Here is a 23683-nt window from a genome sequence, read left to right as displayed (position 1 = left end):
ACAAAATGAGGTTCCAAAGATAGTATTAGGCTAGAGCATATGATTCAATAAGGATAAGTATTCAACAAGCATTTTCTAAGTCACTATGTGCCAGGTACTGTGCTAAGTTCAGGGGATTAAAAAAAGGCAAAAAATATAGTTCTTTCCCTTAAGGATATTCCATTCTAAGGGGGAAACAATACACAAACAACCATGTATACATAAGATATATACAATAAAAAGAGAAGGAAATTCCAGAGGGAAATCAAAAATATCAAGGGAATTGTAAAAACACCTCTTAAAGTAAGTGGTATTTGACATGGGTCTTAGAGAAAGGCAGGGAAGTCAGAGAGTGGAGGCTGAGAGAAAGCATTCCAGCAACCTCCAAAGGCTAGTGGAAAGGCATTGTGTAAGATGAGGTATTATGTTGGAACAGCAAAGAAACCAATGTCACGGGATCACAGACTGTGGGCTGGGGCAGGGGAATGGCCAGTAAAGTGTAAAAAGACTGGAAAGGCAGGAGGGAACTGGGTTACGAAGTGATATAAAAGCCAAACAGAGGAAGAGAAAACTGGAGTTAATTGAATATTGGTGACATGGTTAGAGCTGGACTTTAGGAAGATCACTTTGGCAGCTGAATGCAGGATGGACTGGAATGGGGAGGGTCTTGAGGCAGAGAGATCAGGCAGAAGGCTACTGCAATAGTCCAGGCATGAAATGATGAGGGCCCACATCAGAGTGACAGCTGTGTAAGGGAAGAGAAGAGGACATTTAGAAAAGATGTGGAGAAGGAAGAAACCGCATAACTTGGAAAGACATTGGATATGTGAGTTGAATTTGAATGAGAAATTAAGAGTAACACTTAGGTTGCAAGCCTGAATGATTGAAAGGATCATGGTACCCTTCACAAAACAGGAAAGGAGGGGAGAAAGCAGAGGTTAGAGGGAAAGATAATAGTTCTGTTTTTGGACATGTTGAGTTTGAGATGACTCTGTTGTTATTCAGTCCTTTTCAGTCATGTCTGACTCTTTGTGACCCTATTTGAAGTTTTCTTGGCAAAGATACTGGAGTGGTATGCCATTTCATTCTCCAGCTCATTTTGCAGATGAAACAAACTGAGGCAAACAGGATAAAGTGACTTTCCCAGGGTCACAGAGCTGGGAAGTCTTTGAGGCCATATTTGAACTCAGGAAGATGAGTCTTCCTGACTCCAGCTCAGCGCTCTACCCACTGTATCACTTAGCTCCCTTGAGATGTCTGAGACATCCAATTTGAAATATCCAAGAATCAGCTGGTGATAAAAGAGGTGAGGACAGAGGTTAGCGTTGGATAAATAGATATGAAAATTATCCACATAGAGGTAATAAATGATTAGATCCATGGGAACAATCTTTTTTTTTCCTCCCTAGCAATTTTTCCTATTAGAATAAGTTGCTGGTTCACACAAATTTTAGAATCTTAAAAGCCACCTCCCCCAAGAAGCTTCCATTGATTATTCAGGAATAAACTCTTTCTCTTGAGAATTTACATATTATATCAATAAATTAATATCTGTATAGACTAGTTAGTCTGTAAAGACTAGCTAGGCAAGTCACTATTATATAATATAATTATAGTTACATATATTATTATAGTTATAATGTTTGCTTTTCCGTACTTGAATCTGGACAAAATCACTGGGGAGTAAGCAATTGCCTGAAAGACTCAGAAAATGTTAGGTCTTCCTGTCTACTTAGTAAATCAATTCCCTTATGAACTAAATGAATCTCATGACCATAAAGTGTCAAAACCACTTTAAAAATGAAGTTTAACTCTCTTCCTCCCCCTCATACCACACTCATTTGCAACTACCAGTAATACATAATTCAGCCAATTAATGGGTGAACTCAAAAAATTTCATAATATATATGCCAATAATTTATTATATGGTCTTGTCCAGATGAAGCAGGAATGTGACACTTCCTCTCTCCACCCACCACTAAGATATCAGTTACATAGCATATGCAAGTATGCATACAATTTCAGTATCCCTATACCGTTTAAATGCTTGACACTATTTTTAGACTTCAGGGAGCTCTTTAGAGCCAAGGACCAGGAATTTTTATATTCCTACCCAGAGCCATACATACCTGTCTGATAACAGTGGCATGCAGAGAACAAGGAAACTGAACAATCTTTGTAGGCAAGTAAGATGGCAGATTTTCATACAGATAGACGCAAAACATGAGCATGAGGACTGGATTTGGATCACAAATGTCAACGGCCTAGTTTCAAAGGAAAAAAATGTATACATTAGCAGAATAAAAATATAAGTGAAGAACCCCAATGAAAGATAAGGACACTGTTAGGCAGATATGAGAGGCAGTGGGGTACAGTGGATGGGGAAGTGACCTGAGAGGCACTCAAGTGGTACAACAGGTAGAGCTCTAAGCCTGAGGTGAGTCACAAAGACCTGAGTTCAAATTTGAACCCCCACACTTAACTGTGGTGCAAATCGTGTAACTTCTGTTTTCCTAAATTTCCTCAACTATAAAATGGAGATAATAACTGTGCCTACTTTACAGCGTTCTTGTGAAGATAAATTAAGATACCATTTATTAAGTGCTTAGCATTATGCCTTAGTCCATAGTAGGTTCTATGTAAATGCTTATTAAATGCTTCTTCCCTTCCTCTCCTCTTCCTCTGCCCACCCATCAACCCGTTCAGGAAGATCTAGATGTAGCAGTGGGAATACTGTTAATACCTACTGGCTGTAGGAACTTTGCGAAGTCATTAAGCGCTTAATGCCCTGGGCAACTTAATATAAGACAGCTGTCTATAAGCATTGATAGCTGGACTTTCCTTACCTAGAATTTCCTACTCCAGTGAAATCAACAGTTTGGATAAAACAGTCAGTTGTTCAGTCTTTTCAGTCATGCCCAACTCTTTTTGACCATTTGGGGTATTCTTGGCAAAGATATTGATTTGCCTTTTCCTTCTCTAGTCATTTCACAGAAGAGGAAACTGAGGCAAATAGGATTACACAACTGGCCCAGGGTTATATAGCTAGTGTCTGAGGCCAGATTTGAACTCACAAAGATGAGTCTTCTTGACTTCAGACCTGGCACTCTATCCACTGTGCCACTTAGTTGCCCAACAGCAGTCAGTTATTAGATATTTTTAAAAAATGTTATTTTTTTTTTTACTTCCAATGTTATGATGACCCTCATACACACACACTCAAAACAGAGACAGAGATTAAGGAATGTGAAAATCAGCTCAAGAGTCATGGAAAGAAAAGCAAAATAGTCTACAAAAATCACCATTTCTAGAAATTCCTAATTTCTCTAGCGAGGGTTATAGGGAGACTTAGGAGCATTTAAGTGACAACAAGCTCAATAGGGAATCAACAGTGCTGAAAACAAACAAAACCCTTACACAGTCTGGAGCTGTCATTACCAGAAGCATTCCTCTAAAACAAGGGAGATAATTGCTCCACTGTACTTGGTACCAGTTAGAACACATCTGGAATATCAGGCTCTCTTGGGACCCTATATTTTAAAAGCAGCACTGATTAAAGTTCTAGAGGATGGGATTCAGAAGCATAAAGTGTGTGCATATACATATACACATACATACACACATGTACATACATGTGTATACATATTCGCATATGTGTTTATATATGTTTATATATATATACATGAATGAATGAACTAGGTTAAATTTAGCTTTCAAATATTTGAAGAACTCTCACCTTGAAGAATTAGACTTGGTTTGTATGTAGTACCCACTTGGTGATACATGATGGAGGGACTCTTCTCCCCTACTTCAGAGTAAATGTGGATACCCTCTGATTGCTCCTGTCTACCATGAGGACACTTAATTTCCTAAGGAGCCTGTGTGATAATCATCCTTCATTGTGGGAGACGATGCCATCAGAGAAATAATGACATGACTTGCACTTGACTTTGTTTTGAGTGAGGGAGGGCTGTGCTGGTCACCAGCCTCACTTCTCCTCCAGAGCCATCTGGATCCAGGGACCAGATATTCATCAGGATGACTGGAGATGACCCAGGATGAGGCAATTGGGGTTAAGTGACTTGCCCAAGGTCACACAGCTAGTGAGTGTCAAGTGTCTGAGATGAGATTTGAACTCAGGTCCTCCTGACTCCTGCACAGGTGCTCTATCCACTGCACCACCTAGCTGCCCTCCTGAGGAGCCAGAACTTCATGGATGTAGTAAATGGACAGTCTCCACCCCCACACCTCTCCTTCCCTCTTTTAGGTGTAAAGATGATTCTTGGGTCTATGAAGATAGGGGAAGATTGTTCTCCCCCCTCCTTCCTGAGCACCAAAGCAACCACAGGTCAGCTGCTGAGGCAGTTGCAAAACCAGCTGCAGCCACAGCAGAAAAAGCAATAGAATGTTCATGACAGAGTCATCCACAGAGAATGAAACTGCCATAAGAAAAAAACAAAAAACAAAAAAAAAAAACACTTGGTGGTGCTTTTAAGTGGAAGTGAAATGTAAAATAGCTCAAAAGTAACTCTTGACAAATGACCCATTTGATTATACCACACTTTGGGGGTGGGCATAAAACTGTCATTTTCAGGCACCACTTATGTTTGTGTTCTGAATAACTTTATTTTTTCCTTTTCCCTACTTGCTTTCCCACTGCTCCACTTGGAATGATCCCTCAGACCAGAAGATGGGATATAATGATTCCTTAGGAATCTGAGAAGGGAGTGGGGGCATTTGGAATTCAGTGCTTCTATTGAGAAAATGGGTTACCCCAGAGTAATCAACCCCAGAGAAAATCATGATAACAGGTAATGAAAAGGGATTGGAAAATGTAGTCTGCCCTTGTGACCTCACCATGGCTAGCCTCAGTGATAAGTGTATAATTCGAGAAGATACATATAAGAAGAATAAATATTTAGAATTTGAATTAGTGAGGAAATAAGACCAGAGAAAATGATCCCTAATTTCCACATCCACATTCAATGACTGCAAAGGGGGCTGAGCAGATGTCCTCCAAGGAAAGTCTCATGTACTTGAGAATGCAGCTGTTTAGTAGATACTTAAAAACGTTATACATCATCATTTTTTTTTTTTACTTCCCATAGATCTTGCCCCCAAGTAGACACAGGGAAGAAGGGAATGTGAAAATCAGATGCAGTGAGGAACAATAAATTTGAATGTTATGGACAGAAAAGCAAAATAACCTACAAAAATCTACATTCTTAGAAGTTCCTAAACTCTACAGGGAGAGTTATAGGGAGTGACTATATTAGTGAGCCATTAGTTGCCACAGGACTAAGTCCATTGTCAACTTGTAGCCTTAATGGCAGTGGCTCTTTCTTTCCTAGGTCAGAGATTCTTCAGAAGAGGCAATCGTGTTAACAAACACATCTTTTCCTTGCTATACCAATAAACCATTATTTTCCCTCATTCTAGAATGAGTCCAGTGATTTAGGCTTGGGGTTAAAATGTAATGAGATACTCAAGTACCATAAAATGCAATAAAAACAATTTTACTCTAAATGACTAAAAAGAATTCCTAAAGTTTAAAATGACATTGACTCATAAAACCCTACTCCCCTCCGCCTCCAGAGTCTCTAAGGCAATTAGTAATGCTAGTTCAGAGTAATAAGAGTTTTACTCAAACCTTTGACACCAGCTCTTTGTAGGGTGAGTTTTCATCCTTTAGGCATTAAGGAAGCTAAAAGGATTCCCTGCTCCCTTAAAGAAGTAACCCTACAGGAAAAAGAAGCTGCTCTTATCAACACCTCCCCCTCACTGAAAAAAGAGAATTCAGAAAAAACTATCTTATTGGTAAATATATTTATATGTATTTTTATTATTTAATATCTATGTAGTATCTTAGCATTTAGATACATCTATTTTATTGCTTAGTATCTTTCTATATATAGATCTTAGTATTTATATGGCTATAGATATATTTTTATTGCTTAGAATCTGTCTATATAAATCTAGAGCGAAAGAGAGAAAATATTTTTATCCAAAAAGCTAAAGATTTGATTGCTAAATATCTATCTATTGAGCCTTTGTATAGACATAGATATACTTACCAATGAGTTCTTTCTCTGGAAAATTCTTGGGGTTTTTCTGGGGATGGGTTGTAAAAAAAAAACAACAAAACTTGTTCCCTACAGGACTGTGCCTTTAAGGGGGCAGGGAGTCAGTCCTCTTAGCTTCCTTACTGTCCAAGGCATAATTATAACCAATTTTATGGAGACAGCATCAGAGGATACATACCTTTGTTTAGAGGTTCTAGTTCCAGCCTTACTCCACTTGGGCTGTGCCTAATAAAGTTACCTTCTGTTTCCTACTATTCCCTACCACATGGGGATTCCCTGGGATATGTAGCCTACAAATAATAATGCCTTAATACCCCTGAGTCATTATTCTCCCACAGAGCCCCAAATATAATTTGTAATTTTCTCTTACAGTCTAAAACCATATTATGATCATAAATATTCAAGCCATACAATTGGTGAATGGAGAGTAAAATTAACGAGTGACCATGTATACCTTCGCTTATATCTGACAAGTTATAATTCAAGAGTCATAGTAGACCTGAAAAGGACATACAAGATTGTTCAGTTCAACCTTGTTATCTAACTAATAAGAAAATTAAAGCCCAGAGGGACTGATTGACTTGATCCAAGTCACAAGGGCAGTAAGCTGCAGGGTTGGGCCCCAGGTCTTCTCACTCTAAATCACATTTTAATAAATTATATCAAAATTCTATCCATCTGATAGAATACCTTTTTAAAAAACCAAGAGGTTTTTTTCTACCATCTTTTTTTTCCCAATATCTCTCCGAAAGAGCCAGATATTGTGACAAAGATAAAAACAAAAAGAGACAAAAAGTAGTTAAAGAAACTAACCAAAATATCAACTGAATATTGTAGTATCTGTAGTGTTCCACATCCATAGTCCTTAACCTTTCCTAAGAAAGTAAGTAGATGCAGTAAATAATTGTTCTTCAAGGCCAGTTTTTAGTCATTCTTTTCTAATTCAGCCACTTCACTCATATCTGACTCTTCATGATCTCATCTGAGGTTTTCTTGGTAGAGACACTTGACAGTGCCATGTCCTTTCCCAGCCCATTTTACAGATAAAGAAACCAAGGCTAACAGGGTTCAGTGATTTTGTCAGAGTGACACAGCTAGTAAGTGTCTCAGGCCAGATTTGAATTAGACCTTCTGGACTCCAGGACTGGTGCTCTATCCACTGTACCACCTAGCTGCCCCCTTAGTCATTATAATTACACGGTATTCAGGTTCATTATTTTTGCTTGCATTTATATCATTATATTCACTATATATGTTGTTTTCATTGTTCTGATTACGTTGTTTTGCATGAGTTCATGTAGGTCTTATCATGCTTCTCTGATTCTTCATATTTCTTATAGTTCAGTACTATTCCATTACCTCTATGAATTACAGTTTATTTAGCCATTCCCTAGTCAATGGGCAGATACTATCTTATATGTCCTGTCTCCCATATTATGTGTGCCTATATCCTAACTGGGCCATCTATAGAATTTTCTTTTTCATTCTTTTCTTTCCCTTTCCATGTTTTATAAAGAAGTTCAAACCAAACCAAATCAGCTGTTGCTGGAAGAACTCCTACTTATCAAGTCAATTCCACCTACTAATTCCCTCCTAGGCAACTCTCTACTCATTTAACCTATCTGGATTGGGTTATGTAAGGCAGTGGATTCATGTCATTAAAAATATCACAGTAGAATCTAGATTACTATCTACCATTGATCACAGATAGAGAATTTCTATGACTTCATAGTAGCATAGCCTAAATGACCTCTGTGGTCAGCCACCTTCACCTTTGTTCAAGCTCTCGTTCCTTCATCCTTGGGTATTTCAACAGCCTCCTAAAATGGCCTTTTTATCTGTAGTTACTTCCTCTCTAGAACATTTTACATTCTTTAATAATAGCTGTTAAGAATCACTTTTATTGTAGCATTTCCTTCCTCAAAAACTTTTTAGGATCTCCATTAGAAATAAAGCCTGTGTCATATCCTGGCACTCAAGATCTGAAAATCTGACCCTAACATTTTTCCAACCTCTTCCCCCATCATACAAATATTTTGCCTCCAACGTGACTGACAAATCACTGATCCTCAAGTTTACCTTTTCATTTCCACCTCTAATCTTTTACTATCTCACTTCCCAACTACTATGGCTTTATAATTAAATCTTTTCCAAACTCTATCAGTTCCCAGCTATTTCAGTCAGGTCTCTTCTGACCACTCTATACTGCAGCGTTAACTCTCTCTTCTAAACTCATATAACACAGTGTGTCTCATTTATTGAAAATTTTGTCAACCAGTCCTTCACATTGTTAGCTAACTTTTAATGCATCTACCCTAAAGATTATGACCTCTTCAAGGGCAAGGTCAATGTCTTATGGTTTTTTTAATCTTTCAAATTCTCTAACATAGTTCTTGCAAAAGCACAACAGACAATATTGAAAGGCCAAATGGAATTCCCAGTTGGAGATCCAAGTAAATTGAAATATGGCCTCACTATTACAATCTCCACATGTCTATTTATTTGAGCAAAAACAAGAGAAATCTAAGATTAGTATTTTACATTATAAAATTATTATAAATAATAAATATATATTCATAATTGTAAAAATATAATAAAACCTCCATATATATGTTATATATGTATATATATATATATACATATATATATATATAAAACTCTGCTTCTTTAATTCATTCTTAGCACTCTAGTAAGATTAATAAAATACTAAAGTTTTATTCAGGTAGTTCATGATCTCTGAGTCTCTCAACAGAATTAGAGTCTTATTATGCACAGTTGGGCATACATAACACTACATACTAAAAAACTGCAAAAGCCTTCCATGGAGTTATATTTCAGTTTCTACACCAAATAATATCCTGCAGAAAATCTTTTTCAATTCATGTGAAAAACTATGACTTAAACAATATTGCAAAGGAACAAAGCAACAGAAGAGCTCATAAATGATCTATGGCATACATAATATAAAACCATTTACCTGTATATCTATATTTAAATCAACTTCACGTAGAGCGTTCACAACAATCAAACAATTGTGCAAGCGCTGCTCAGGACTGTATGGAGAGGTGTACATGTCTACAAAATGTGTCGGTATCTGCAAAAGACAAAAAACTAACACTTTAGTTGGAGCGGGAAGAAAAGTGTTGCTCTGCTATAGTTCTTGCTGATACAGTAAAATAACATCCAGAAAAAAAGGAAATGATGAAAGTGATGTGTACTATATCAAAATGTTAGTAAGGAAAGAAGATACATAGCCCAACCATTTGCTCTATGAAATATGTTGCTATAAACAAAACAACAAAAATACCTTAATAATGGTTCACAAAACCAATGGAAAAATAAACATTTTAAATGTAGGCATAAAAAGTTGCACAAAACACTTAAAAATTTACAAAATATAATTAAAGGAATTACAAATGCGTCCCTTCCCAAACCTGAGAATCTATGACTTTTACCTGTTCTTTTTTTTGTTCTTTTCTATCTATTTTAGCTATAGGCAATCTGAAACATATGTGTATATATTTATGTATATATTATGTATATACATAATATATACATATACTTCTGATGATTTTATTTTGTATCATTTCATTCACATGTTTTCTGTATATCCTTATGTGCTTCATATTTATCATTTTATATTACCAAACTATTGTATTACATCAACATTATGTTATTTATTTGGACATTATATAATTCTTATATGCTTAACATAGGTTTTATAGTTTTGATGTTTTGTTTTTTTGCTCATTAAAAATAGAACAACTAATGAATGTTTTTGTAGAGATACATTCTTTTTTCTCTTGAAGATGTTTGGGACTAAAGTCCTAGACATGACATTGTTAGATCAAACGATATGATTAGTTTTATCACACTTGTCAATATTATCATATTAGTCTCCAAAATATTTGTGACAGGTCTACATTACCATCAATAAGTACAAGAGCACCTACTTCTTAAAGGCATACTATCATTGGATTTTTTATACCATTTTTTTTTTTTGCTCTATTTTGATATTAGATCACTTATCTAGTCAAATTTCATCATGGTTTTCAGTTGGTATTTTATGGTCATTCTGATTTGCATTTCACTGAAGAGGGAATTATTTGAATATGTTTTCACACATTTACTAAAAGCTGACAGTGCTTCTTTCATAGTTTGTGTTCTTTATTGTTCCGTGGGGAAGTATACTATAGATATATGTCAGTTTCTTATAGATTCTGAAAGTTAGATATTTATTTAATACTTGAAAAAAGTTCTCATTATGTTTCTATAACTGACCTTATGTTTTTGTCATACAATATATTTTATCTTTGTATTATCAAATTCAATGATTATGTCTGCAATATTTTCTTGTATTTTGTCCAAACAAGTAAAATGACCTTCCTCTCTTGAGTAGAGATAATTATTATGAGGGCACATAGACACTCCATGAGTTAAAGTTCTAAGCCAAGATGAATAACATCCTACTATAAAGCAATGGTATATGTTCTTTTATAACCTCCATCAGTTATCTGTGAAAGAATATGGAGAATAAAACTATCATAGAACTAGAGAGGGAAAATGTTGTCCTTATTTAAAACAGAGAGAAGAGAATCTAAAATGACAAAGGAAATCAGCTATCATTGAATAATTTGATTTATTTTTAGTTTGACTATAGGATTAGTGTCCATTCTTTAGGAAGAGCTGACCCTAACAACTAAGTGAGACTAATATAGATAGTCTATTAATTTCAAGTATATATTATTTCAAATATAGATTTAGAGAACAGATAGGTTAGGCCTTAGCCTAAAAAGACCAAGGTCCCATATTGCATTCTGACCATCTCCAGTCATTCTGAATAATATCTGACCACTGGACCCAGAGAGCTCTGGAGGTTGGTAACCTTGCACAGCCCTCCCTCACTCAAATCAAAGCCAACTGTAAGTCATGGCATCCTGTTATCGTCTTGATGTTATGGTCCTCTATGAGAACGAAGGACATACACAACCTGTGAATGAGTAGCAGCTCCTCTCCTCTCCTCTTCTCTTCTCTCCTTTTCTCTGGTGTTCTACTCAAGGGAAAGTACACTCCATGGCCAAAAGTTGCCTTTTTTTACTTCGGGTTTACTGGCTATATTTTTTTTCCTTTTTTTTTTTAATTGAATTATGTTATTTGTCTTCAGTGTTGACAATCACTTCCATATATCTTAGAGTTTTTGCCACTCCTTCGTCATCATTCCCTCCTCCCTCCCCACACTCTCCCTGAGACTGCATACAATCTTATATAGGTTCTACACATACATTCCTATTAAATGCATGTTGCATAGAAGAATTAAAATAAATGGAAGAAATCATGAAACAAAACAAAACATAATATAAAAGGAAATGGTCTTTTTCTATCTGCAATCCAATTCCATAGTTCTTTCTCTAGATGTGGAAGGTATTTTGCCTCAAGAATTCAGTGGAAATTTTTTAAGTCCATACATTTCAATGAAGTACTAAGTCTACCAGAAAAATTCCTCACAAACTGTGATCGTTGCTGTGTACAAAGTTCTCCTGGTTCTGCTCCTTTTACTCAGCATCAGTTCATATAAGTCTTTCCAGACTTCTCTGAAGTCTTCCTGTTCATCTTTTCTCATAGTACATTAGTATTCCATTACATTCATATACCACAACTTATTCAACCATTCCCCAATTGCTGGGCATCCCTCTGATTTCCAGTTTTTGGCCACATGTGGGACCCTTTCCATTTCTATGATCTCTTTCAGATAGAGTCCCAGAAGCGATGATACTGTTGGGTCAAAGGATATGCACACTCTTGTAGCCCTTTGGGCATAGTTCCAAATTGCTCTCCAGAATGGTTGGATCAGCTGACAGCTCCACCAACAGAGAATTAGTGTTCCAACTCTCCCACATCTTCTCTAACATTTATCATCTTCCTGTTTTGTCATGTTAGCCAATCTGATAGGCGTGAGGTGGTACCTCAGAATTGTTTTGATTTGCATCTCTCTAATCAATAGATTAGATTTAGAGCATTTTATCATATGATTATAGATAGCTTTAATTATTTCCTCTGAAAATTCCCTATTCATATCCTTTGACCATTTATCAATTGGGGAATGACCTGTATTCTTGTATATTTCACTCAGTTCTCTATATATTTTAGAAATGAGGCCTTTATCACAGACACTAGTTGCAAAAACTCTTTCCCAGTTTTCTGCTTCTCTCCTAATCTTGGTTGCATTGGATTTCTTTGTGCAAAATCTTATTAATTTAATGTAATCAAAATTATCCATTTGGCACTTTATAATGTTCTCTATCTCTTGTTGCGTCATAAATTTCTCTGTTCTCCATAAATCTGACTGTTCTTGCTCCCCTAATTTGTTTATAATTTCAATCTTTATACCTGACAATGTATCCATTTGGACTTTGTTCTTGTGTCTGATGTCAGGCATTGGTCTATGCCCAGTATCCACTGCACTGTTATTCAGTTTTCCCAGCAATTTTTGTCAAACAGTGAGTTCTTATCCCAGAAACTGGGGTCCCTGGGTTTGTCAAACAGTAGATTGCTACATTCATTGACTACCATGTCTTGAGTATCTAACCTATTCCACTGGTCTATCCCTCTGTTTCTTAGCCAGTACCAAGTGGTTTTGATGATTGCTGCTTTATGATACAACTTGAAATCTTGTAGGACTAAGCCACCTTCCCGAGCATTTGTTTTCATTAGTTCCATTGATATTCTGGACCTTTTGTTCTTCCAGATGAATTTTGATATTATTTTTTCTAGCTCCACAAAATAATTATCGGGTAGTTTGATTGGAATGGCACTGAATAAGTAAATTAATTTAGGTAGAATTGTCATTTTTATTATATTGGCTCAGACTACCCCCGAGCAACTGATGTTTCTCCACTTATTTAGATCTGACTTTATTTGTGTAAAAATTGTTTTGTAATTGTGTTCATATAGTCCCTGGGTTTATTTTAGCAGGTAGACTCCCAGATGTTTTGTATTGTCTACCGCAGCTTTAAATGAGATTCTCTTTCTATTTCTTGCTGTTGGACTTTGTTAATAATATATAGAAATGCAGATGATTTATGTGACTTTATTTTGTAACCTGCAACTTTGGAAAAGTTTGTTATTTCAAGTAGCTTTTTACTTGATTCTCTGGGATTCTCTAAGCATATCATTATATCATCTGCAAAGAATGATAACTTAGTTTCTTCTTTGCCTATTCTAATTCCTTCAATTTCTTTTTCTTGTCTTATTGCTACAGCTAGCATTTCTAATACTATATTGAATGACAGTGGTGATAATGGGCATCCTTGTTTCACCTCGGATCATATTGGAAATGCACCTAGCTTGTCCCCATTGTATATATTGCTTGCTGATCATTTTAGGTAGATACTGCTTTTTATTTTATGAAAAGTTCCATTTATTCCATTTTATGAAAAGTCCAGTGTTTTCAATAAGAATGGGTGTTGTATTTTTTCAAAAGCTTTTTCTGCATCTACTGATATAATCATGTGGTTTCTGTTAGTTTTTTTGTTGATATGGTCAATAATGATAATAGTTTTTCTAATATTGAATCAGCTGTGCATTCTTGGTATAAATCCTACCTAATCATAATGTATTATTCTCATGAAAAGTTGCTGTATTCTTTTGGCTAATGTATTATTTAAAATTTTTGCATCTATATTCATTACAAAATTGTTCTATAATTTTCTTTGTCTGTTTTGGCTCTTGCTGGTTTAGGTATCAGAACTATATTTGTATCATAAAAAGAATTTGGTAGGACTCCTTCTTCCCCAATTTTTCCAAATAGTCTATATAGTATTGGAATTAACCGTTCTTCAAATGTTTGATAGAAATCACTTGTAAATCCATCTGGCCCTGGAGATTTTTTCCAAGGGAGCTGACTGATGGCTTGTTTGATTTCCTTTTCTGAGATGGGATTATTTAAGTACTCATATTCCTCTTCTGTTAATCTGTGTAATTTGTGTTTTTTAAAATAATCATCCATCTCATTTAGATCGTTGAATTCATGGGCACATAGTTGGGAAAAGTAATTTCTAATTAAAGTTTTAATTTCCTCCTCATTGGAGGTGAGTTCACCCTTTTCATTTTTGATATTGGTAATTTGGTTTTCTTTCTTTTTAATCAAAATGGTCAAAGGTTTATCAATTTTATTGGTTTTTTCATAAAACCAACTCAGTATTATTTGTTGGTTCAACAGTTTTCTTAATTTCAATTTTTTTATTCTCTGCTTTGGTTTTCAGTGTATCTAATTTGGTATTTACTTGGAATTTTCAATTTGTTCTTTTTCTAGATTTTTCAGCTCCATTTCAATTCCTTGATCTCTTCTTTCTCTATTTTATTCATGTAAGCATTCAAAGATACAAAATGTCCTGTAAGGATTGATTTTATAGTATCTCAAAAGATTTGGTAGGTTGTCTCATTATTGTCATTCTCTTGAATGAAGTTGTTGATTATTTCTATAATTTGTTGTTTAATCCACTCATTCTTTACAATTAGACTGTTTAGTTTCCAATTAGTTTTTGATTTATATTTCCATGGCTTTTGAGTACATAAAATTTTTATTGCATTATGATCTGAGAAGGATGTATTGACTATCTCTGCCTTTATGCACTGGATTATGAGATTTTTATGGCCTAGTACATTGTCAATTTTTGTATATGTGTCATGTACCGCTGAGAAAAATCAATTCTATACCTTTCTATCCCCATTCAATTTCCTCCGGAGATTTATCATATCTGCCTTATCCAGAGTTCTATTCACCTCCTTAACTTCTTTCTTGTTTATTTTGAGGTTAGATTTATCAAGGTCAGAGAGGGGGAGGTTGAGGTCCCCCATTAGTATAGTTTTGATGTCTATTTCTTGCTGTAATTCCCTTAACTTCTTCTCCAAGAATTTGGATGCTATACCACTTGAAGCATATATGTTTACTAATGATATTGCTTTGTTGTTTATGGTGCCTTTTGGCAGGATATAGTTCCTTTCCTTATTTCTTTTGATTAGATCTATTTCTGCTTTTGCTTTGTCTGAGATTAGAATTGCTACCCCTGCTTTTTTATATCAGGTGAAGCACAAAATATTCTGCTCCAACCTTTTACCTTTACCCTCTGTGCATCCCCCCATTTCAAATGTGTTTCTTGTAAACAACATATCTTTGGATGGTTCTTAATATATTCTGCCATCCATCTCTGTTTTATGAGAGAGTTCATCCCATTCACATTCATAGTTATGATTATTATCTGTGTCTTTCTCTCCATCCGCATTCCTCTTGTTTATGGTTTTAGTTCTCCCTTCCCCTCTACAGTAGAATTTTAATTTTTGACAATTGCCTCCTTCAGTCTGCCCTCCCTTCTTTCAGCCTTCCTCCTTTTTAACCTCCTTTTCCCTTACTACTTCTTCCCTCCCTTTTAGCCTCCCCTCCCTTTTCTTTCCCCCTTCCCCTCTTACTGCCTATAGAGTTAGTTGTGTTTCTACACTTAATTGAGTTTTTTGTACCCTTCTTGAATCCAAATCAGATGAAAGTACCTCTCAAACAATGCTCATCTCCCTCCCCTCTTTCCCTCTACTGTAATCTATTTTTGTGCCTCTTTCTATGATGGAATTTTTTTTCCTGCCTCCTCCTTTTCACATCTCCCACTACAATCTCTTAGTACTCTTAAATCACATTTGTTATCATCACATCATTTAATTTATACTCACTCCCTCTATCTATGTATATCCTCTTTACATTTCATAATAAGTATACAATTCTCAAGATTAACAAGAATCATCTTCTTGTACAGGGATGTAAATAGTTTGCCCATATTGAATTACAAGTTGTTTTTTTTTTTTTCCCCTGTTTACATTTTTATTGCCTCTCTTGAGACTTGCATTTGAAGACTGAATTTTCTATTGAGTTATGACTTTTTCATCAGGAAAGTCTGGAAATTCCTTATTTCATTGAATGCCCATCTCTTTGCCTGAAATATTATGCTCAATTTTGGTGGGTAATTAATCCTTGGTTGTAGTCCCAACTCCTTTGCCTTATGGAATATTGTATTCTAATTCCTTTAATCATTTAATGTAGAAGCTGCAAGGTCCTGTGTGATTCGAACTGTAGTTCCTCAATATTCAAATTGTTTCTTTCTGGCTACCTGTAGTATTTTCTCCTTCACTTGACAGTTTTGGAATTTGACAACGATATTCCTTGCTGTTTTTAGTTTGGGATCCTTTTCAGGAGGTGAATGGTGGATTCTTTCAATGATTATTTTATCCTTTGTACCTAGGACTTCTGGGCAATTTTCCTTGATGATTTCTTGGATGATATTGTCCAGGCTCTTTTTTTCATCATGGATTTCTGGTAGGCAAATAATTCTTAGATTTTCTCTCCTGGATCTATTTTCCAGGTCAGTGGTTTTTCCAATTAGATATTTTACAATTTCTTCTATCTTTTCTTTCTTTAGATCCTGTTTGACAGATTCTTGCTGTCTCATAGATTCATTAGCCTTTACTTGCTCTGATTCTAATTTTTATCAAATTGTTTTCTTCAGTTAACTTTTGCATCTCCTTTTCCATCTGTCCAATCGTTCCTTTTAAGCAGTTATTTTCTCTAGTTAAGTTCTGTACTTCTTTTTCCATTTGTCCAACTGTCCTTTTAAATTCTTCTGTGATTTTTTTTCATATTTTCAAAGTCATTGTTCAGTTTTTCTTCTATGTTTCTAATTTGGCTTTTAAAATCCTTCCTGAGCTCTGCCAAGAAGGCTCTTTGCGCTTCAAACCAGTTCATATTCCCTTCTGAAGTTTCAGATGGGAATAGTCTCAATGCTTACCTCTTTGGTATTTATGTTTTGGTCCTTGTCCCCATAGAAAGATTCTATGTTCTTTTCTTTTCTGTTTTGCTTCTTACTCTTGATAATCATGCTTTTCCTGCCTTTCAAAGTAGATCTCTGTGTCTGGGGCACAGGGAGCTCTATCTCACAGTTCTTGTGCCTAGAATTTGAGGCTTTATGTGTTGTGGTCTCTGGTTCTTTCCTCTAGAACCTAAGATGCTACACTTTACCTGTTTCTGAGTTGCCTGATGTTGGAAAGCAGAGGCCAGGTGATGTCTTTTTGGGTTTTTCCACAGTTACCCTAGAACTAGCTTGTTAAGTGTGGGGGAGGGGTGGTCTGACCACAGGAGGTCTTCTCAGCTGAACTACAACATAAGCAAGCTCAGTGGTTGGTGATCCTGTCTGCTTTAGTGTCTTCCTGATTCCCCTAGGGTGCTGAGGCATGCCTGGGGTGCTGGTGTTGGCAGTTGCTGGCTTCCTGCTCCTGGGGCTCAGGATCTTCTCCCAGTTTGTTGAGGTGGGGCTGTCTGGGACAGCTCTGGTCCTCCACTGGTCCCCTTCAGCCACAGCAAGAGGGACCCTCCTTAGCAATCTTCCTAGCCTCATGGACTAAGAGTATGTTTACCCTTTCAGCTGCTCCCACTGTTTCAGGGTTTTTTTCCAAGGAGATACTTTTTGGGCTGGTCAAGGTCAACACAGGAAGTGAGATAGCAATTACCAATCACTCTGCCATCTTAGCTTCCAGAACCAGATATCTGATACAAGCAAATTAATCCTAGCTGTCTGTTTCCTCTGTCCTTCCCAGCTCTCACTAGTGTCCTGGCTGCATTTCTTATTCAAAAATCGAGCCTTAAACTCAATTCACTCTGGAGCTCATAGACTGAACAACATGTCCCCACCCTTCTAGCACAGAGTGAATGTAATTACTGAATAGTAATTGTTTCTCTTTTACCCAGGAACCCTAAGGGTCTTACCCTCCCAGTTTTTTTTTTCTTTTTGATTAAAGAAGCCAACCCTGGAATAACTACTTAAGAAGCATTGAATGGGTATATCTCACTCAAAGTCAGAATGTTGAGTGATATGAGGAGATTGTGAAGACTTTCCATAATAAAAATACAGGGAATATTGTATTTTCAAAATAAAATTTCTTTTCCATAAGGCCTCTCTCACTGGATACCTGAGTTTCAGGTATCCAGGACTTATGGACAGTCAATTGGTCCCCCTCTTATCAGCTACCAACTTTCTTTGTGAAAGTGCTGTGGGCTGTAGCCAAAATTTGAAAGTTACTCAAATCTCCCCTTTGTTTGTTGTACTGTTACCACATCAACATTACCAGCTCTCACTTCTCCCCCTACCCTCCTTTCTAAAGCCACATCAGCAGTTAAGTTAAGAAATAATTGTGTTGGAATAGGGTAAGATTTCCCAGGGATTATCTAGTTTTTTGCATTTAGATTGTAAGCCCCCCTCCTAGCCAATGGAGAAGTGGGATAGTGGAGAGGTGGGAGTGGAGAGGTGGGATTCTATATGATAGAGTATAAAAATTGTGCTTCAATTTCTGTAAGTTGCCTCCTTCTATCAGCCTTGTCCTGGTGGAGGGACGCCCCTTTCTCGAGAGTTGTAATAAATCACTTTCTGTTCTTATTGAGAAGCCTCTTTATTTATTTAAAATTTTGAGTAAGGGTCTTTTTATCCCATGCAATGTGATAAGACATTAGCCTGAAAGGGCCAGGGTCTCACAGTGCATCCTGTTCCATCTCAAGTCATGCTGATGAGTATCAAGCCACTGGAACCTGATGGCTAAGGAGAAGAAAGCGAGGCTTGTGACCTTGCACAGCCTTACCTCACTCAAATCAAAGTCAATGCAAGTCATGTCATCATCCTGATGTCATGGTCCTCTTCAAGAATGAAGGACAAACAACAAGGCTGAGAAGACCTCATCATTTAGTAGCAAATAATTTAAAAGAATAAAGTAATCTTAAGATTATAAGATTTTTCAAAAGGCTAAATCTTTCTTTCTAGAAGAAAGAGGCATTGACCAAAGGTTTGGTAGAAAGGGGGTATTTTCCAAGGGTCAAGTTCCTCTTTCTGACAGCTACAGAAAAGATAGCCAGAGGCTAAATTAAGCCTCCTTTTCTTTTTCTTTAGATAGAATCTAATTTGCATCGTGGACTCTGCTAAGGCAGATGTGGTGGCTTGAGTGACTGCTAACCACTAATCACAAGGTCCTCTTTCCCAATACACATTCTAGTCATTAAAAAGTACCACCTGGAGGAAAGAATGTCCAGAATAAGATAAAGAAGTCTGTGAAAAGGTAACTAGTAAACTGATTTGCCTTGCCCAATTGAATTATGTTCAAATTATATTTCTACAAGTTTTCCAGTTCCTCTTTTTTGTTATGAAAATCATCTCTCTAAATCACACTCCTTGTCCCTGACCTCTGAGGAACCAAGTGACCTGATTTGGCATGCAAATGCTAGTTTTGAAAATTAAATCATAGATGTCTCTGCAACTTTTCCCTTAGTTTCCTTTTTATTTCAGATCCTCAGTTTTAACAGTAAGCCATGTGTCAATGAGTCTGATTTCAATTCCTGGTAGAATTCTACAATGCATGATTGTGGAACATCTGAAAAAGAAAATGGTGTTCATAAGAAGCCAACATAGCTTTATCAAGAATAAATCATGCCAGAGAAAACTCATTTCCTTATTTGATAGAGGTAAGGGACTGGTGGATAAAAGAAACACTTCAACTTTAGAGCAGCATTTTAGAGTCTCTCTTTGTTCTTATGGACAAGATGTATAGATGTTGTATAGATGATAACGGATATAGTCGTGGAATTTGAATTAGCTCAAATGATTAAATGCCATCTTGGAAAAAGATTCCCAATGAAATGTCTCAGGTTTCTTCTGCTTGGTCTCATGTTGTTTAACAACATGATAAAGATATAGAAGTTATGCTTATTGTACTTACAGATGTCACAAAACTGAGAGAGTTAACATATTGGTTGACAGTCAGAATCCAATCCTCCTCTTCAAAAAATTATTCCATTTTCCCCCTTCTCTTATTTCAAAACTCCTTTACATCTTTCTATACTCTCCTCCTTTCCTCAGCCTCTGACAGCGAAGTGACCCTCCTCTTTTTTAAGGTTATCCCTACTACATGTGCCTTTTTTTCTCCAACAATTCACAACCTCAGTGATCATCCCCTCCCCTGCCTTCAACCTCTCCTTTCTTACTAGTTAATTATTGCCTTCATAGTTGCTTGTCTCCCGCATACTTAAAAAACCTTTACCAAATTCTGTTATTTTCTGAATATTATTTTATTTTTTTCTCTCCTCCTATAAATAGAAAAAGCAACCTACAACCTACAATCCCTGCCTTCACTTCTTCTCCCCATTCCATTGTGATCTGACCTCTGAATTTATCCCTGGACTAAAATAATGATCCCCAAATTTATCAGTGATTTCTTAATTGTCACATCTTACTGTATTTTACTAGTCTTCATCCTTCTTGTCATATCTGCCTCATAGGATAGTGCAACTACTCTTTCCTACTAGATATTCTCTCCTCTCTAGAATTTTATGACGTTATTCACTTTTGATATGCTCTTATCTGTTTTAACCCCTCCACAATATCCTCTTTTGGGTCATTATCCAGAGCATTTCCCCAGCTTTGGGTTTTCATAAGATCTTTTCAGAGCCCACTATTCTCCCTCTACATTCTTTATCTCATCAGCTTCCATGAGTTTAAGTATCATATCTGTGTAGGAGATTCCCAAATCAAGATAACTCCATGACCCAGAAACTCTCCTGAATCCAGTCCCATATCAAAAATTATCTATTACACATTTGAAACTGGATGTATTAGAGGCATTTCAGAATGAATATGTCCAAAATAACACTCATTATGTGCTTCATCCCCCTACACCCTCAAAATACATCCCTTTTCCAAAGTCCTCATTCTTCTAGTCTTCCAGCTATCCAAACTTATCCTTGATCATTCCCTCTCTGTCACCCAACATTCACTGCTGTTGCTGGCTGTTTATCAATATCTAACATCTCTTGTATATCCACTTCTCTCTAGTCAGACAGATTTCATGCTACTTCAGTGTCTCACCACATGACTCTTAGATTACTGCAAGAGTTTCCTGGTCTCAAGTCCCTTTACATTCCAAAATGTCTTTTCAGATTTCTGCCAAAGTGATTTTCCTTAAGTTTGAATTTGATCATGTCACTCTCCTACCAATCCATTTGAGTGGCTATCATCTCTAGAATCTGATAGAAACTTTGCCCATCCTTCCTTTCCAGCTTCATTACACTGATGTACATTTTGTTTTCCAGGCAAATTGGGTTCTTTTTTCCCCATTTCTAAGCAATATATATTTGCAGTCCTCCTTGTCTTGAAAGAACTCCCTCCTTTTATAGAATCACCTTTTAAGATACAGCTCAAGTACGACGTTCTACACTAACACTTGTTCAGAATCAAAGAAATGGGGGTCACTAAATCATACATAAAGATCACTGAGTGGGACATACTGACTTAGAATATCATATATTAACATATCCATGTGCTAGAGAATTTTTATTTATTTTGTTAAATATGTCCCAATGTTATTTTAACTTGGTTTAGTCTGCAATTCAACCAGAAAGATCCATGTTCAGTGCTCCTGTTCTACATGAAGCCTTTCTTGAATCCTGCAGCTGCTACCACTCTTTCTCTCAAGTTACAGTGTTTAACTTATTTGTCTTTATTCCTTTTATATTTATTCTTAAAATCATATGTAACTTCATTTTCTCCCAATGAGACCATAAGCTCCTTGTGAGTAAGGATTATTTGATTTGTTGTATTTCTGTTCTGAGCACCTAGCATGGTGTCTGGAGTATAACAGATACTTAGAAAATACTTGCTGATTGATACTAACAGACTGTAGGCATGGACTGAATCTGATAAGATGCAGTTCAGTATGGATAAATACAAAATTCAAAAATCTATGTGAGAATCTCAAGAGAGGGGAAGTATAAGACATTCTGAAAAAAAGATCTGTAGGTTTTTGGTTAACATAGAATCAACAGTATGATGTAGCCGCCAAAAACACTAATGAGATCTTGGACTTGATTAAGAGAAGAATAACTTCCAAGAATATGGAACTGATAATATCTATGTATCCTGTTTTGGTGAGATCATAATTAAAATACTATGTTCAGTTTTGGGTGCTGTGGTTGGATAAACTGGATAGAGAAGACCCTTTTGACCATGCCCTATATGGATATGCTGAAGGAACCATGGCTGTTTAGTCTGGAGAAGACAAGAATTGGAAGAATCTAAAGAACATTTTCAAGTATCTAAGGACTGATATGTGGAAGACTAGCATTAGATTCCTACACTCGACCCCAGAGTGTAGAATTAAGAACAGTAAGCAGAAATCGCAACGGCAAATTTAAGCTTGATATAGGAAATGTTTCCTGACAAATTATATCTACCAAAAATTGGAATGGACTCCTTTAAGAAAAAGGCATCACTGTATAACTTCAGGTAAAGTCAATTTTACAGCTTTTTGGTTATGCTACACAGAGAGCTCTCGTTCATATACAGGTTGAACAAGATAGTCTTTCATGTCCCTTCCAACTGTAAGATTTTGTGATTCTGATTCAATTTCCTCTTCCAGTGTTTTATGTGGGTAGAAAAAATTAGATGACAAATCAGTGCTTGAGGTTATAAAATAAATAGTTTTTGAGGTGCACAGAATAAGGTACAGCTCAAAACCCATTTTCCCCCATACAACATTCTGTTTTCTAAGTTTTCAATGAATAATGAATCTATTCTCTAGTGGTTTTAGATAAGAGTTAATTTAAAACTAAGTGTTTAGATACATTAAATTCCATTGATAAATTATGTCTTCTGTTCCATTTATCTATTTTGCTGTTCTTTTTCTATTACAAGAGACCTTTTAGAAGGATACCTTTGTGTATTTTGAGAACTGGTGGTACCAGTTTTCTATTTCAAAATGCTTGTCGATATTCTCAGTCACCTCTTCCATATGAATTTTATTATGAAATAATATTGATAGTTTAATTGGGATGGGAGGGGAAAAGAATAAGAATTTATATAGTACTTAGAATATTCCAGCCACTGTGCTAAGTACTTTACAAATATTATCTTATTTTATCTTAATTCTTATTTCATTAAATCTTTAAGTTAATTTGGGAAGTAATGACATGTTTGCTATATTCACTCAATTAATTCTGAGAAGTCTTCTTCATGTCTTTGTTTTCTATCAAAATCGTTTTGAATTTAGTTTTGTAGATCTCTTGTATGTCTTGATAAGTTCATGACTAAATATGAGATTCATTTTATTACTGTAAAATTTTCTTGATTTTTGTTGATGGCCAATATAAATGCAGGTGGTTTTCAAGCATATCTAGCTACCTTCCTCAGGTTCTTTGTTACATTGATTATCTTTTGTTGACTATATTGAATGTTTAGGTCACACTTTAATTTCTTCATTGTCAATTTCTGGTCCCTTAATTTTTCACATTCTTTATTGCTATTACTAAAATTACTAAATATTTTAAATAGGAATTGCAAGAGTGGACATTTGTTCTATACCTGTTTCAAGTATAAATACTTCCTATGTTTATCCAGTAATTTTATACACATAGTTAGGCTGTAATTTCAAATGTTATGTATATGCTTTTTACCAAATTATAGACCCCTATATTTAGAAACATAGCATCATAAATCAGTGACATTTTATCAAAGATTTTCATTTTATTTAATCATGATTATATTACTGACTTT

The 23683-nt window shown here is 35.8% G+C and overlaps 1 protein-coding gene across 3 annotated transcripts in view; it reads right to left on the bottom strand.

The window, feature by feature from the left end:
• Positions 1-23683, bottom strand: part of CFAP47 (cilia and flagella associated protein 47) — a 917896-nt gene that overhangs the window by 588257 nt on the left and 305956 nt on the right. For all 3 annotated transcript variants that reach the window (XM_072615192.1, XM_072615194.1, XM_072615193.1), the window contains exons 35-36: positions 9040-9156; positions 2109-2243 (exon numbers count right to left, since the gene is read on the bottom strand). In XM_072615192.1, coding sequence (XP_072471293.1) covers positions 2109-2243; positions 9040-9156 — 252 coding nt within the window. The remainder of the gene's footprint in view (positions 1-2108; positions 2244-9039; positions 9157-23683) is intronic.

This window comes from Notamacropus eugenii, chromosome 5, assembly GCF_028372415.1.
Source record: "Notamacropus eugenii isolate mMacEug1 chromosome 5, mMacEug1.pri_v2, whole genome shotgun sequence".
Lineage (NCBI taxonomy): Eukaryota > Metazoa > Chordata > Mammalia > Diprotodontia > Macropodidae > Notamacropus > Notamacropus eugenii.
Note: the sequence above shows the minus strand (reverse complement) of the source record. Positions and strands in the feature narration are given on the sequence as shown.